Here is an 18,828-nt window from a genome sequence, read left to right on the forward strand (position 1 = left end):
CATAAAAAAACTGGTGCAAAAAGTTTTCCAAGGAGGCTTTTGCAGGAAGTTTTATCTTAGCCTGATGTCATAAAACTTCTAGGCTAGTGAATAGACTAGATAAACAGGAGTCAGATTTGCTCATGCCCAGAAAAAACGTGGGTTTTAAATATCTTCTGCTCTTAAAACACTGGGGGCGGGGCTACACTGAGAATGTCTAAGTGCTAACTTTGTAAGAAAACAAGTTATTTGCGTTTTTTTACCTAATCTTTTTCTTTTCATATTTACTTTGATTTAACATATTTGTTTTTACCAAAGGAGCACAGTTTAATATCCCTTTAAGTAGAGATGGTCGAATGTGTAAATTTTCGAATTTCAAATGTAGAACGAATGTTATTACTGAAATTCGAATTATAAATCCGAATGTTGATAAGAACGAATATTCTTAAAAAATTCTATAATCGAATGTTATTTACAGTTTTTGAATGTCACTTTCGAATTCGAATGTTTATAATTATATCGAATGTCCACATTCGAAATTTCAAATTTAACATTCTATTTAACAATTACTATTCAGAAGTTCAATAGTTCATGTGGTAGGGAAGGAATCTAGTAAATTGATACTTAATAGATACAAATATATCATTTTGAATATTTCTAAATAGAATATTGCATAATTCGAATATTACATTTAAAGAAAGCATTAGAAATACTATTACAAACATATAAATTCGAATTTTTCGAATATTGCATTATTCGAATATTACATTTAAAGAAAAAGCATTAGAAATACTATTACAATCTAAATTCAAATTTTTCGAAAATAATATTTTCGAATGTAATCATAAAATTCAAAACCGAACATTCGAAAATCGAATGTTAGAATGTTATGTATAAATTCGAAATTCGATTCGAACAAACGAATGTGTTAAAATGCGTGCCGTTTTTCGAATGTTGCGAAACATTTGCCCATCCCTTCCTTTAGTAAATTCATTAATGCATTTAATTGTGTTCAAGATGGTATATTTATCTCTTTGCACACCTTGTCAAGTCAGGAGACAATGCTTTACAAAGACCATAATGTTCTTTAAGAACACATGGAAGAACTAAATAGCTTCAAATTGTAATGCTATTCTTGTGAATTTCAAAATATATTCTCATTTCTAGATACCTATTTTATTTTTATAATCAGTCTCAAAGTTTTCTGCCACTAAAGAATACTTCAATATTATAGTGCCAAAAATAATGCAATACAATTTTTTTCAATAAAACCAACATTGGAGTTTAATAAATATTTAGGGCAAGATTACAAGTGGAGCGCTCCACTTTTTAATACCAGCGGACGATAATGAGGCGCTGGTATTACAAGTAAATCGCAATGCGAACACTAGCTTGTGGTAGCAATAACCAGCCTCTTATTTGTCCGTTTGCAGGAGAGCGATAATTTAGTGCTCCACTTGTAATCTAGCACTTAATTATTAATATTTTATTAAGATCTAATTAAGAAATATAGATTATTAAATATTTTAAGTGATCCTATAATGTGTAAATCTGTAGTAAAAAGCCTAAACTAAATAAACTCAAATCTCCAAGAAAACAAATAGTGTATTTCTTCTGTGTTATACTTGAAACATATACAAAGTGCTATTCTATATGGCAGCTAGGAGAATGCAGAACAGAAAACATATGAAATGCAAATCCTATAGCAACACAGAGGGAAACCGTAACCCCTAACCCAATGATGTCACATGACATATCTTAATCAACGTCTCCATCCTTAACTGGCCCTGCAGTGAATAACTTTGCAATGTGCTGCTGGTCCCTTCAGATTTGAAGAGTTCAGTCATGTTAAATAAATTATTCCTGAGCTGTAAAAAGCAGTTATACATTTTCTCTGAGACATTTTCACGTACAGGTCATCATGAGCTTCCTTTAGGAGTATTAAATATAGTTTGGTGTATACAAAGCAACAGATAAAAGCACCTCAGGGATTGCTGCACAGTTCATTTTAACTGCAGTGGTATTTCAGCTAACGTTGAAAAATATCTGGTAGAATGGTTGAGTCTGCTATTAAGGTACCTAATGTTACAAATTGTTTCTCATATATAAGAGGAAACGGCTAGGTACAATTTGGATCCTTTATTGCAAGTACAAAGATGTATTTTGCTTCTCTGCTAAAATGGTTATGTAAAATGTTCTTCTAATTGCTAATTGTGTTAATGTCTAGAGTGCTAAAATTAGATTATCTCTCTACTACTGTCAGGTATTAGGAAAAAAAGATATTTATCTTAAGCTCCCATAAATTAGATTAAAAAACACACTCATTTCTAACTTAGAAGTTAAAGGTACCAGATTTAATTAAAGGTCATTACATAATATGAGGTGAAAATACATTTTAGTTTGCTTGATGCATACTTTAATAGCAAAGATACAGACAACCCATTTTTGATAAATATTTAATATTGTACACTAATTTGCTTATCCACTCATGACAAATAAATAGCCCCTGCATATTTCTTTGTCTTGTTTTTGCTTTCACGATTAAAAAAGGCTCGGGCAAAGTATTATCATTCAAGCAAAAACACACAGAATCACTACACTGGGGCCCCGAAGCTGCTCTCACAGCTTGATAAATGGGGCCCCGGGCCCCCTATATTGTTTTGTAAATTAAATGACACTGTGGTAGTTACAGTTAAAGGGACATTCTAGTGTGAGCATAAATTGCTTTATTCCCTTCTTTGACCATGTGTGGCCACCACTGACACACTAAAATATTGATGGTACAATGAGTACAACCTGTTGAATAGGTAATGATGCATAAGAACTTGCACAATTAGATCTTTAACCCTAATTTCATACTGTAAACATATTTATAGCTGCTGGAATCTGGGGAAGAACCCATAGTGTGCCATAGTATCGGACAATAGGACTTGACAGTTCTGAAGATATAAAATATATATATAAGCTTCTCTCATAAGGGCTACAATGGATAGTATGTGTCAATTGCAGATTTATTTTTTTTAGTAAATTACTATATATTCCTATATAAATAATTTGTTTTTGTTTTTCGGAATGATAAAATAAGCACCGTAAATTTGTAATCATGTAAATAAAGGCAAGACCAGAATGTGAATGTTGTAGAACAGAGTAGCAAATGGCCATATAAAAACTAAATCACAGACAATGCAATAGAACTTCCTCTGAAATTCAAATTATCAGCAGTTTATGTTTTCTTAGAAATTTTAAATATTTCTTCCATTTCCCTGCCCACTGTATCATGTGACAGCCACCAGCCAATTACAGATACGTATACACTGGGAACTCTTGCACATGCTCAAAAGGGGCTAATACCTCAGAAATTAAGCATATAAAAAAACTGAGAAGAAATTTAAAATGGAAGTAAATTGGAACGCTGTTTAAAATGGCATGCTCTGTTTTAATCATGAAACTAACTCATTTTCGGATTTAAAAAGAAAAGGATTTTAAAGGGACACAGTGGTCAAAACTGAAATGTCCATAAGTGCATTTAAAATGTAAATGTTTTTAGTAAAACATCACACACAAATATGCTGTGCATAAAACATGCACTAGCAATTAAAAAACACCTTTTTGCTCAGTCAGCGCTGGCTTGTGTGACACAAATTAAGCCATTGATACACACCACCGCTCACTCTTTAAATAGCCATGATGTTTGAAAGCTGGTGCATGGGCCATGTAAATAATATGCGTATATGAGCTGAAAGAGAAAAAGATTTTTACTACTACAAATACATTTAAAAAAAATATTCTATGCAAAACTGAAATGCAATAATGCAAAATTCATTTTTGACCATTATGCCTCTTTCAATTCTAAACCCAGAAAAACATAATTTATGCTTAACCGATGGGGTTAGGAGGAGGCAAAGATTCCCATATCCCAAGAGCTCTATAAAACCCTGTATATCTTACATGTACCTTAGTCTAACGTATAGCCAAAAATAATGACGAAACAAAAAGTAATAAGAGCCAAAAAAGCAGCAGGGATGTGCTAAAGAAAATACTAAACCCAAAAACAAAGGGTGGGGTCTCATGGACTCTCACCACCATGAAAGAAATTAATTTATCGGGTAAGCATAAATTATGTTTTCTTTCATACATGTGGTGAAGGCCCATGATGGTTCATTACTCCTGGGAACTAATACCCAAGCTGGAGTACATGAGTAATAACAAAGGTAAGGATTTAAAAAACAAAGGTAGAGATTAAAAAAAACATATTTTTTTACTGAGAAAATAAATGCACAACCAACAGACACTAGTCCACCAGCAAACAACCAGTAGACAGCCAAACCAGTACTGAAACATATCAGCAGAGGTTATGAGAGGTTATGGAATAGGAGTATTTTGTAGATCCATAGAAGGAGGCAAAAGACAAGTCCCTGCGACCAATTATGAAGGGTCTGTGACAAAATTACCATGAGGCAAACAAAGAGACACAAACCATGCCCCATATATGTCCCTCTGATAAGTACTGTACTCTGTGGGAAAACCGGGCCTCAATATAGACTGAAAAACCTATCTGAAGAATCAAATGCACATCTTCATTTGGGTTTTATGGAGCTCTTAGGGTTTGGGAATCTTTGCCTCCTCCTAGTGGTAAGGAAGAGTAATTCTCAGAAGCAATGGATCGTGGACTCTCACCACCTGTATGAAATAAATATTTGTTTTCTAAATTTGGAATGGATAGAATTTTTGGAATATATACAACTAATAGACATGATAGAATGATGCATTTTACTTTTGTAGAAGCAAAGCAAAGACTGCAAAACCTCAAATCAGTTGTGGTTATGTACAAAATCGATATATGTCATTTAAAATATTTTTATTTTAGATATGCTAATGAAACTAGAATAAGGTGACATAAAATGGTAGATAACTTTCATAACTATTTAAAAAGCAGATGTTGGCAAGGATTGGGCCCATTTATTAAGTCTGAAGCAATATTGAGCTGTTAAATAGAAATTACAAATTAAACTTTAAACAAGGAAAGAGTTCACATAATATGAGGATAATGAAAAAATATATGCAGTAGGGAATGAATGATGAGATACTTGCTGGTGAAATAATTTAACAGTACATGGCAGGGAGCAATTTAGTGTGTGACATTGGCTTGGAAATATATTTAAAACCAAGTAGTTTGTCGCAAAGAAGCTTCAAATGTTACATAAGTTTCATGACTGAAATCTCCCTTGAAGTAATAACAATAAAGGAAGAAAAAATAAATACATTTAAAGAGTGTCCGAGAAATAAGACCTTAGTGTAAAAGTCCCATATTTCCTCTGGAGAAATTATGTGAATTACTCTGCTGAAGTTCTGTAACAAGGCACATTACTTCACATGCGTTTTCATGCAGCAATGCATCATGGGTTGCCTTAGATAAGATTTCTGCTTCCAAGGCAAGTGTTTTGTTCTAAACTGCCATGGTTGCTTGAATTTTATTTGTATTAATATTGTATTTCTATAGTAGTTATTTTAATATTTTTTTTTATCTATGTATTAACTATATTCCTGTCAATCTTTTTTTCTGTGTATAGTGTTATTCCCATGAACAAATGTTAGGAATCTTCTCAGAAAGTTGTCTTTTTTGTTTTGAATCCATCTCCCACTCATTTACTGACAACCATGTATTTGTTGTATTGTACTTTTAACAACACTTGCATGAACTTTGCTGAATGCAGATTTATATTATAATGGAGAGAGGTGGCCATATTGCTTGTGGGCATTAACAATTGTTCCACAGTTGTGCCAAAATCGCTTTATTTTTAATTAGACACACATATATCTTCATCTCATAGCCAGACTTCTTCATGCTTTGATTGTCTGCAACGTTGCCTATCTGATAGTTAAGCTTTGCTTAGCTCTTTTAAGGGACAGTCAATACCAGAATTTTTGTTGTTTAAAAAAAAAAAAAGATAATCCCTTTATTACCCATTCCCCAATTTTGCTTAACCAATACGGTTATATAAATACACTTTTTACCTCTGTGATTATCTTGTATCTATGCCTCTGCAAACTGCCCCCTTATTTCAGTTCTTTTGACAGACTTGCTTTTTAGCCAAGCCAGGGGCGCAATTACGTATACGGCGCAGGTTTCGGCGCAAGCGTGGGAACCCGTGCCGCCCGTAATTTCACCTCGCACATCGGGGTATTACATATACTGCGCCGTTAGATGCTAAACTGGCGTAAGTAGGACACACTGGTGATCTTCTGAAATGTGCGCAAATACGCACATATATAAACCCATGCGCAGCCGCCATTTTCTTCAGTGTGTTTGGATTGTTCGTTGAGATACAACACACTAAACTGGAGTGAAGGATTAGTGAGAGTAGAGAGAGAGGCGCAAACAGAGGAGTTAGTTTGGTCGCATTGTTGTTTGATTAAGCTTGTACACGTACACATATTTTTACATATTGCACACATATTTTGCATACATACATATACAAAATACACCACACTTTTTTCTAACACCTCACACATTTTATTTGATTTTTACAGTGTGATAGGCTGAGTGTTTGGTTGTGATTGAACTGGGAGTGAGTGTGTGCAGTGTGATTTAGTGTGAGGATGGCAGGGAGAGGTAGGGAGGAGGGGAGAGGAGTGGCAGGGAGAGGAGTATTGGAGAGGACAGGAAGAGCAGTGGGCCCCCCGTCAGGGAGTAAGTGGAGTGGTGAGAGGGAGAGCTAGAAGAGATGATGGGAGGTGAGATGCCCGAGAGCCCTAGAGAGCAGGCACATCTAGGAGAGGGACAGAGGGTGCACATGTGGACAGAAGGGGGGAGGAGGGAGAGGATAGGGAGGAACCCTCACCAGGGACATCACAGGGAGGAAGCCAGGTGTCCATGGAGGATGAGAGGCTGAGATGTCCCAACTTCTCATTTGATGAAAATGTTTCCCTAGTCCAGGCCATCATGGACAATTACAGTGCCCTCTTTGGGCAGGAGAAGGGCAAAAGGCATTGCCAAAAAAGCAAAAAACGGCATGGTTGGCAGTAGAGGATGCCGTCAACAGTGTGGCCCGCAGAGGAGGACTGTTGATGGCCTGAAAAAGCGGTGAAATGACTGCAAGAGGCGGGTCAAAGAAAAGATAGGGCAGGAAGCTATGTACCAGAGGGGAACAGGCGTTGATCCATCCCTGGATATTGAGTATAACAGCTGGCAGGAGATGATACGTAGGTCCCTGAGTATCACAGCAGTCCGTGGACTTCCAGGGGCTTGTGACTCAGGGGCTGCAACCACAGCACATCATACTGGTGAGTAACATCCCACACACCAGAATTATATGTATTTGAGATATAACATCCTTTAATATCACACATTAATGTACACAATGAGGAGCATGGTATTTGGCCTACTTACAAAAACATCTCCAATTATATTTGACATTAATGCTACTTAACACAATGCAATTCATGATATGAGGTGAAATAGTACAATACTAACATGTCTCAGAATAGCACAGGACACATGTTATAGAGTTTGACATGAGAATCAGGCCCTAGCATGTATCAATGTATAATGTATGCCTACGTGGACATATATCTGACTTTACTAATCCATCTCATCCTTTGACTCCTTCACAGAACCTCCTGTCACGAGGATACAAACATCCATGCCACCACCACCACCAGTCTTCAGGCAACCGCAAGAACAGTATGCTCCCAGGCATGAGCATGGTTGGATGGCTTTAGTTGAGGACCTGGGAGTGATGCCACCACCATTGCCATATGACCCCTGGCAAGATTCCTGGCTTTGAGGGGGGGGCCAAGACAGCCACAAAAGGACCATGTATTTACCCCCCCCCCCCACAACACAATCTCATGGCAGTCAGGGATTTTACCCAAAGACAATGTCACAGGAAGTTCCAATTGGACAGGCTGAGTGGTCACACACTCGTCATCAGTGGGACTATCAACCAACCATGAGAGCTCTACCATCCTCAGCAATTGGACGAGCTCCGCCATCGTCAGCAATTGGACGAGCTCCACCATCATCAGCAACTGTACGAGCTCCACCATCGGCAGATGGAAATATAGCAGATTCTACAGCTGCACCTCAAGCACCATCAGATGCAGGTGACCCTGCCCCATATGAACCAGCAGTTGAAGCTGACCCTGCCCCACATGAACCAGCAGTTGAAGCTGGCCCTGTCCCATATGAACCAGCAGTTGAAGATGACCCTGCCCCATATGAACCAGCAGTTGAAGCTGACCTGCACCTCAAGCAACAGCAGATGCAGGTGACCCTGCCCCACAAGCACCTAGAAGCCCTGCTGCTCAAGAGCCTGTGGATACATTGTATTCTCCCCTGGGTGAGGAATACATTGCACTCCAGAGGAGGCTCATAACAAGCACTGAGAGCATACAAAGAGGCCAAGAGAGGTTCTTCATGAACCATGAAAGGTTCATCAGGAGCCAAGAGAGGATACAACAACGTAGCATAGAGCTACAGAGGGACATGGCAGCATCGTTAAGTGCAAGTGTTCATAACCAGTCACAGATGATGCAAATTCTGTCTGATATGCAGATGCAAATGGACAATAGATGGAGAGAACAAAATCAACTCTCGGGTGTGTTGGTTGAGCACTTTACACACCAGCAGGACACTGCCTCCAGCCTATCATCTGTGGCCAGCACACCAGCAGAAACAACAGAATCTTCTCAAACCAGGAGAACAAGGAAATCCACTACAGTCACCTCAGCTCCCTAATCCAATAAGCCAAAAAAGAAATAAATATTCTTATAGTTCACCATAAATCTTGTCCTCTGTTATTTACCATATAATTGTCATCCACATCCATGTGAGGTGTGTTTTAGTACACTAATATTGTTGAAACATATAATATGACCTGTGAGGAAATGGCAATAAAAAAGGTAATATCACGTTTATGACATATTCTTGTACTATAACTCACATCCACAATAGTTGTTTATGAATGGTACATATAGTAGTATTCACTTCTAAGATGTAAATCAATGTATCTCACATCCAATATAAATTGACACATGGGTATATATAGTAGTGATGTTACTGATAGGGTGGGCATTATCAGGTGTTTTAAAGCTGCAGGTGAGAGGTTGTGTTGCCTGTGATTGGTTTGACAAAATTGCAAAGAGGCAGCCTTCAAGAAGGTCTTAGAAATTATCATATGAGCCATCCTAGGTTTAGCTTTCAACTAAGAATACCAAGAGAACAAAGCAAGTGTTAAGAGTTAAATCTGAAAGTAGTTTGAAATAACATGCCCTATTTGAAAAAAGAAGGTTTTCTTTGGACTTGACTGTCCCTTTATATATTTTGGCATCAATGCCAAGCTGTGTTAACATTAGAATAAATTACACTCCAGTGGGTTCTAAAGAGATGAAGGTAATACAATTATGATTTCCCATTGTTCTCTCCTCCAAGTATTGTTCATTGTTTTGAGAACAAATTTAAAGTAAATAAGCAAGTATATGTCCACAATGTGATAAAGTGATGAGATCTGATTCTACCTACAAGCTCAATCCATTTCATTATGTTGTGGCTTCAAACAACAAAATCAGCTATTTCAAATACACAAATGAACCATAAAAAACCAATATCATAGTATATTGTTCCTCTAACCTTTAGATGCTGGTTAAATGTATGTGTTTGTTAAGGCTTCCAGTGAGTTACGTTGCCTTTTTAGTCAGTGCAAGGGTTGCTGTGTCTGCAATATGTGGCGAGATGAGAATGGAGTAGATTTTCTGAATCCTGCACGCGTAAGTCCTTACGCTGTATATTGGATACCAAATTGCGCGGCTGTTCTATGTTAGTCTATGGGGATAAAAATTACAGCCGAAGGGTGAAATATACGCGCGTAACATGTATGCTACGCCGTATATGTAATACCAAAATCGCGTTAAATCCAGTGGCGGAGGATTTTGTGGGCGACACTGCATATGTAATGGAGCCCCAGGGTAACTTTATGTGCATGAGCTCAATGTTATCTATATGAAACACACAAACTAACGCCCTCTAGTGGTCAAATTGCATTCAGATTAGAGGCAGTCTTCAAGGTCTAATAAATTAGCATATAAACCTCCTAGAATTAGCTTTCAACTAAGAATACCAAGAAAACAAAGCAAAATTGGTGATAAAACTAAATTGAAAAGTTGTTTAAAATTACATTCCCTATTTAAATCATGAAAGTATTTTTTAGACTTGACTGTCCCTTTAAGCTAGTTTGCATCAAAAAAAATTATTATGTTATTTATATCCTGGTTTTATCCCTAAGTTACAATTTTTTCTAAGTTTAAACTTTTTTTATTGTTGTTTCCTTTACTATTGTAGCTGCTGTGGAGATTCCGGTAAAAAGAGTATTGTAAAACCAACAGTCTTTAAAGGACCATTAACTACAGCAAAAAATGCTTATTTAACAAATGCATAATAAGACAATGCTTTAGCGCTTAGTCTGAATTAGTAGTTTTTTTCTGACAAACTTCAAAGTTACTTATATTTTCCTTCCTCCTGTATCACGAGACAGCTATCAGCCAATCACAACATGCATACACATACACACACACACACACACATATATACATATATATATATATATATATATATATATACAGGGAGTGCAGAATTATTAGGCAAATGAGTATTTTGACCACATCATCCTCTTTATGCATGTTGTCTTACTCCAAGCTGTATAGGCTCGAAAGCCTACTACCAATTAAGCATATTAGGTGATGTGCATCTCTGTAATGAGAAGGGGTGTGGTCTAATGACATCAACACCCTATATCAGGTGTGCATAATTATTAGGCAACTTCCTTTCCTTTGGCAAAATGGGTCAAAAGAAGGACTTGACAGGCTCAGAAAAGTCAAAAATAGTGAGATATCTTGCAGAGGGATGCAGCACTCTTAAAATTGCAAAGCTTCTGAAGCGTGATCATCGAACAATCAAGCGTTTCATTCAAAATAGTCAACAGGGTCGTAAGAAGCGTGTGGAAAAACCAAGGCGCAAAATAACTGCCCATGAACTGAGAAAAGTCAAGCGTGCAGCTGCCAAGATGCCACTTGCCACCAGTTTGGCCATATTTCAGAGCTGCAACATCACTGGAGTGCCCAAAAGCACAAGGTGTGCAATACTCAGAGACATGGCCAAGGTAAGAAAGGCTGAAAGACGACCACCACTGAACAAGACACACAAGCTGAAACGTCAAGACTGGGCCAAGAAATATCTCAAGACTGATTTTTCTAAGGTTTTATGGACTGATAAAATGAGAGTGAGTCTTGATGGGCCAGATGGATGGGCCCGTGACTGGATTGGTAAAGGGCAGAGAGCTCCAGTCCGACTCAGACGCCAGCAAGGTGGAGGTGGAGTACTGGTTTGGGCTGGTATCATCAAAGATGAGCTTGTGGGGCCTTTTCGGGTTGAGGATGGAGTCAAGCTCAACTCCCAGTCCTACTGCCAGTTTCTGGAAGACACCTTCTTCAAGCAGTGGTACAGGAAGAAGTCTGCATCCTTCAAGAAAAACATGATTTTCATGCAGGACAATGCTCCATCACACGCGTCCAAGTACTCCACAGCGTGGCTGGCAAGAAAGAGTATAAAATAAGAAAATCTAATGACATGGCCTCCTTGTTCACCTGATCTGAACCCCATTGAGAACCTGTGGTCCATCATCAAATGTGAGATTTACAAGGAGGAAAAACAGTACACCTCTCTGAACAGTGTCTGGTAGGCTGTGGTTGCTGCTGCACACAATGTTGATGGTGAACAGATCAAAAGACTGACAGAATCCATGGATGGCAGGCTTTTGAGTGTCCTTGCAAAGAAAGGTGGCTATATTGGTCACTGATTTGTTTTTGTTTTGTTTTTGAATGTCAGAAATGTATATTTGTGAATGTTGAGATGTTATATTGGTTTCACTGGTAAAAATAAATAATTGAAATGGGTATATATTTGTTTTTTGTTAAGTTGCCTAATAATTATGCACAGTAATAGTCACCTGCACACACAGATATCCCCCTAAAATAGCTAAAACTAAAAACAAACTAAAAACTACTTCCAAAAATATTCAGCTTTGATATTAATGAGTTTTTTGGGTTCATTGAGAACATGGTTGTTGTTCAATAATAAAATTAATCCTCAAAAATACAACTTGCCTAATAATTCTGCACTCCCTGTATATATATATATATATATATATATATATATATATATAGTGAACTCTTGCACATGCTCAGTAGGAGTCGTAGCTTCAGAAAGTGTGCATGTAAAATTATTGTGCACATTTAGATAATGGAAGTGAATTGTCATCAAAGTTTAATTTTGACTTTAGTGTTGCTTTAATAATATTTGAATTATTTAGTATAGAATAATCTCTGTTTTTTCATGTTCCCATTTCTTGGTAAGATAATTACGATGGTTTGCTACCTATATTATGAGTAAATATATGTTGAAATGGTACCTAAGATGGGAACCAGTTTTGTTTTCATGCATGTTTACAAGCAGTATAGTAGTGAGCAATTATAAAGTTGCATGGAAATATATGCTTCATCTTGCCCCTCCCTTTAGTTCTGACTTATGGAATTTGAGGTCTATACTATGTTCCCAACATAGTGGTGTCTAAATAAAAGTAGTACCTTTCATCACCAAGTGCGTCACATAAGATGTCTGATGTTCTCAGCTGCTTACACTTAAACAGATTTACATTGTGAATAGAAAGAATAGATACACAAACTTACATTTGGTCTTAGTGCTGCTGCCTTTTTGTAATATGTTTCAGCTTCTTCATTCAGACTGGCTTGCCTAGGAGAAAAGCAAAACAAATTTTGTGTCAATGGTGTTTTTATCAGGATGACAAGGGCACCATGAGTATTGACTAAAATAAGAGCTAGGGTCCCCATGCTTAGCTAATAAAGGATAATGGTTCACAGCTGACACAATCTGAGATAATCATCAATTTCCTTTCTAGGACACCAAATCAAATCTTTTTGTACAACAAATTTAATTTCTGATTAAATATATCAAAATCCCCTGTTGCTCCATATAAAGCAAAGAAAAATCTCTAAGTTTGAGTCAAGAAAGTATATAAATGACTTTGCACTTTTTTCTGAAAAGGCAAGTAATACAATTGTACACTAGATTTTCCTTTGCATAAATATTTTGTAGCTGATCCATTTATATAGCCCATCTGGTAGTGTTTTTATAAAAATGTATAGTGTTGCTTATTTTTTTCAGAATATTGTGCTGATTTTCAGACTCCAAACCAAGCCCCACAGTGCCAGATGTATACACGTGTTTACAGACTCCTGTTTATGTTATTTGTCTTTTCATATGCAGGGAAGGGGGAGTGGAGAGTGTCTGCTCTTTTTGTTTACCCAGCCCCTTTCAGTGGGTGTCCCATACTACCTCATCAACAGTGCTAAACTGGGAGCTCCTAAGTAAGTTTTTAATAGGTTTTATATTGTATTTTTATCAGTATCTGCATATTCTTCATTATAGTAGTATCTATTACACACAGTTATATGAAAATTGGTGCTCAGATTTTACAAATAAAGACTAATACATTATTTTTTTACAAGGCAGCACATTCTATAGATTTCCAGCTGTTTTTTTTAATCAGTTTTGTGAATTTTTGGCATTGGGTCACTAGTAACGTTAAAAATGTTTGCAATATGACAAAATGATGTAGAAAATATGCTGCAAAAGTTGGCTTCCTGAATATCTGTTAAAGGTGTAATTAAGTTTACCAATAAGGAAATAATAGAATATTGATGACAGGTTGTATAGAACACATAACATTTCTGGACCCATCAAATTGTACTCTCTATTTTTTTTTTTATTAACTATTGAGCCAAAAAATATATCAATAATAGGATTAGAAAAGCTGAGCTTTACATGTTTATTGATATCTTAAAACAAAAAGAAAAAAGCAAACAAAAACAGGAAAAAGCTAAAGTGTTTAATGCTACATACGTTAATAGTAGCTGTGTGTGAGCAAGAATATTAGTTGGTGGTTCAGAATGAAGCAAAAGTGGTTAGTGCAGAAGTAACCATGAAAGTATCTTTAGAGATAAATCTGGTTCAAAAGGCATCAAAACTCCAAGCTCAAGTATGGTGAATGCTTCACGCAAATCTTTAAGAATACCAAGGTAAATATGAAGATTAGTAACCTCTCTTATAAGTATGATTTGCTGTATTTGTGTCACACCTGCAGTGACAACATTCAGAGGTAGGCCCAATAACTGATCCTCAACATAATCTCTTACTTAAACTGTCCAAGTTGCAAATTGATTAAAGGAAAAGAGATACATAGTAACAAAGTAGATTAGGTGGAAAGAAGACAGAAGTCCATCTAGTTCATTGGTTTTCAAACCTGTCCTCAGACCTCCCAAACAGGCCAGATTTTGAGGATATCGGAATTGGAGCACATGATGAAGTTTAATAAAATAGAATTTTAACTTTTAATATTTTTGCTGCCTGTCCATCAGTAACAAAAGCTGCACCATGTTTATTCCTACATTGATGAGATGACTGGGAAGATAGTCCAGTGAGAGGTGTTACATCTACAACGGTTTGCATGCTGCCATACTGAATAACTGATTCAACACTTCCAAGGGAGGTACATCATTCCTAACAGCCAAGACTATAATATTTGGCACAGACAAACTCATTCCAATTGGTAAGACGCCGAGGGTCATCCGCAGCTCAGATGCTGAACAGGGCAGACCGAAGAGCTCCCAAAGGAACAAATCTGGTGAGTCTGCATAAGTTGTGACCTATATTTTGCACATGATTTCTATCCATGTACAACTTAATTAATCTTAAAGTACAAACGGTATAAACACATAGCTGTCTAATACACACAACACAGGACACAAAAGCAGGAAAGAAAAATCCTGACAACTTGACTATTAAAACCTAGCGTATATAGCTCAGAGAATAAGCCTTGCGACATGAGTGCTGCAGCTGCATGATCAGGGCCGGTGCTCCCGCTAGGCAAGCTAGGCAGCCATCTAGGGTGCACTGCCGCCTACGGCACAGCCGGTCCTGACCTGGGTTCCCCAGACTCCCAGACTATGAGAAGAGCGAACACCTCAGACTAGTGAATGCAAGTGATGTTTTGTCAGCTGTCTGAGAAAAAAATATGCACCGTGCATGCGCTCCACTTCCTGTGCTACGTGCTTTCCAGTACAAGTGCTAAGAATGTTAGCTTGAGTGCAGTGCAGTATCAAAAACGTGACTGCTGTTCTTCCAAGCCGGTCAGCTCCAGTGCCCCAAAGCCTCCTGTGTCAGCTCCCTGCAGCTCATCCCTGGAGCCGATGGACAGGGGAGGCTACTGCATAGCGGGACTGAAAGGTCAGTCAAAACCACTTATTGTGTTCATGGGGGGGAGCGAGTCATTGTCACATGAAACATACTAGGCAAATTTGCTCTTCCCTTTCTGTTCTGGGGCGGGAGATTTAAAGCTGTACAAAGTGATGCACACCAAGGTTAAAATGTCAGTGATTTGTAGTTACTTGTAGTATCATCCCTAATCAGGATAAATGGTTCTGCCTGTGCCCTGATTGTTTGGAACGCAAACATTGGCCCCTAGCAACCCGCACAGTGAATAAGTTACAATTAATGGGGACCGTGTAACTCACCATCACACCTTTTTGGGCATATTATTATTATAAATTGAACTTGTAGGAACAATCTTCTGGTGTAGGGTTTTGTGGGGAAACTGTCTGGCCTAAAAAAAATTTGCCAGGCTACCCAATTGGTAGCACAATACTGGATTTTTATGCATGAGTGCTTTTAGCTGCTGCTACAGAAGGCTGCCTTCTTCTTTCTCTACCTGCCTTACATGCAGACTGCTGGGAAAGTGCTTAAAGGGACATGAAACCCACATTTTGTATTTCATGATTTAGAAAGAGCATGTCATTTTAAACAACTTTCTAATTTACTTCTATTGTCTAATTTGCTTCATTCTCTTGATATTACTTGCTGAAAAGCATATCTAGATATGCTCAGTAGCTGCTGATTGGTTGTTGCACATAGAGGCCTCGTGTGATTGGCTCACACATGTGCATTGCTATTTCTTCAACAAAGGATATCTAAAGAATTGAGCAAATTAGATAATAGAAGTAAATTGGAAAGTTGTTTAAAATTACATGCCCTGGCATGCTCTTGACTTGCAGTCCGGAGGAGGAGCTCAGGTGTATGGTCATGCAAGACACCTGCTCTGATTTACCTTCCTTCAAGCCTGCTGGCGGGAAATCTGCGCCTCAACCCTCAGACCTAGGGCGGCTTGTGTAGCCAAAAAAAACATTGCTATCGGCACCTGCATTAGTGCCATTCCAAAGCACTAAACTGCATTTAGCAGTCCCCATAAGGACTTATAAAAACCCTTGCAGAATCCTTCGCTCAGATACTAAGGTTATATAACTATTCAACATACTTATTATACCAAGTATCAAAGGAGTGTAGAGAGGTTAATTCCCGGCTAACCAGTGTCTGCACTTTGCTGAACTCTCCTTCTCAGGCACTAGCGTTTGCTACCGGACTTACTAGTTCTAAGGGCAGAACCCTACTTGAACTCTTAACCAAAAACTGGGACAGTCTAAAATAACGACCATTTCAACTGACTGTTGTTATCCCAGTTCCAGTCTTACCTTTAACCCCACTAACCACTGCATCTATACCTGACATGGGGCGAAGACTTCAGACTAGCCGGACGGTACAGTCCTGGATGACAGCCGGTACATATCCTGAATCATAGTGTCCTGAGCGGCAGGGAAAAGAAGAGGCGCAGTGATATCTTGGGCGCTGATCCCTATTGGCGTGGGCTTCCCCTCCCACCGATGCTGCGTGAGGGACCCGGGCCACGTCTCATTGCTGTGCCACCCAATTTGATGCAAACAGCTGCGATCCTCTGACGCCTGAATTGGGCTCTTCTCTACCGGGTGACGTGACTCAGGACTCCGCCAACTTCCTTCTTGTATACCCGGTGCTTCCCCTCCCACTGGTGCTGCGTGTAGGGGAAGCCCGATTTTTGTTTTGAGAAAGCCGCTCAGTCATTCTACACTCCTGGCTAGGAGTTGGTAAAGTATACAATACTCAAAGTGACCTGTTTATGCACTCCCTCAGTGAACTCTAGAAAATACAACATTAAGCCTTTGCTGCATGTTTCAACTTTAGCAGTTAATAATAATCTTTTTTGAAATATACTGACTCTCTCTACCTCCCCCTTAAAAAACGTATATGAAGAATGTTATTCTGGGGATGAACTCTCTCTAAGCTCCCTGATAAAACCCTGGGCTAAGAAAACAGGAGAGAAAAAAAGGGAAGAGCTGAGATATTAGAAGGATATTTTTTACTACCTTCTTTAGCAAACTAACATTTAACTGCTTCTCTCTCCAAGGAACTTTTGCTGTAAATTTATGGCTTAAATGAACTTAAACACATATAGTTTAATTTTTCTTAAATCCCTGGCAAAACAGGACTTAGAGAATCCGAAATTTGTTTGTTGTCGTCGTTTACTATGTGTATCTAATCATCTTTTTTCTCCCACCTGGTAATCTTGCATATAGCAACCTAAGATACTTTTCTGTTTCAACTTATTGCTATACTAACTGTTTTTTGTTTCTATATAAAATATTGATGTGTTTAATTTCCTGTAGGGGCACTAAAAAAATTAACTTTTCCTTTTGGATACTTAGCCCCTATAGGTTAGGTCTAAGATTAAGCCTAAAGCTAGGAATTCCTTTTTTTTTTTTTAGCAGAAATTATATATTTATTTTTTTTTAGTGGGGGGAAAGGAGGTGATGGAGAGATAGCAGGATAAAGGGAACCCACACCTTGGTGTTGCTTGCTGTTTTATGTGCCATCAATTAATTTTCCGTCCTTCTAATTAACCCTGTGCATTATAATTTAAGGTACTAATCTTAAGGTAATTTGTTTTTGCTTTGTATTTTTCAAACATTGAAGTGTTTAATTCTCTGTGGAGGAGCTATTCCACAGAGTATATTCAACAAACTTATTTACTGACTGTAAAAATACTTCGCTCTGCTGTAGCAGGTAATTGAGTACCTCTTTGGGCCCTTTTTCTGTGGACTATCTTGTAGGTTCAGGTTATAAGCCTAAAGCAAATTCTAAGGCTGAGTATTATACATAATTTAAAAGAGACACACCTCCTATTTTTTTTTCTCTCTCACATTAATATTACTGTGATCAATACTGGTCACAGGTGCTTGAGGCATCAATATACCCTACATATTAAATTATACTCTACTTTAAAAATAAGTATTGTAACTAAGGGGATAGAAACAACTCTCACATGCGGTTATTTAATTCTCCTGCTTCACCATATAAATGTTTACATGTAAATGTAAGACATTAAACTTGCTAAAATAAAACACCTAGTCCCTTTTTCAAATAAAATCCTCCTCTAGGGTATTAGGAAGTTAGGCCATAAAACTGCCCCACTAACTACAAATTAAACTAGGAATATTTTGCCTGGTTGCAATAGATAAGTGGAAACCGTTAAGCGGTTCTCACCTCTATTAGTTAGAACAGGGGAAGCAGAATCAGATTGTCTTAATCTAACCTTGTCATTGCTTGGCAGAATAAGTTCATAGTAAAACACTTAAATAATTCACACCCCTTGTGGATCACTGTTTTAGTCTTTGTTTTTTTAACTTGTGTGTACACAATCACTGTTGGCATTTATACATCTCACCTTTTTGCACCTTGTATTACAGGTTAATAAATTAGAGGTCACCCTCCTTAAATCACTTCTCCCCTCCCCCCCCCTTTTTTTTCCCCTCTTTTCCTTCTTCTTTTCCTTACACACACAGATCCCCACT

General features: G+C 37.8%; 1 protein-coding gene across 1 annotated transcript in view; it reads right to left on the bottom strand.

Moving 5' to 3' along the window:
* The window catches only part of TMTC2 (transmembrane O-mannosyltransferase targeting cadherins 2), a 711,043-nt gene that overhangs the window by 50,326 nt on the left and 641,889 nt on the right, over positions 1–18,828 (bottom strand). The window contains exon 11 of the mRNA XM_053716930.1: positions 12,721–12,784. Within this exon, the coding sequence (XP_053572905.1) occupies positions 12,721–12,784 (64 nt within the window). The remainder of the gene's footprint in view (positions 1–12,720; positions 12,785–18,828) is intronic.

Source organism: Bombina bombina, chromosome 6 (genome assembly GCF_027579735.1).
Source record: "Bombina bombina isolate aBomBom1 chromosome 6, aBomBom1.pri, whole genome shotgun sequence".
Classification (NCBI taxonomy): Eukaryota; Metazoa; Chordata; class Amphibia; order Anura; family Bombinatoridae; genus Bombina; species Bombina bombina.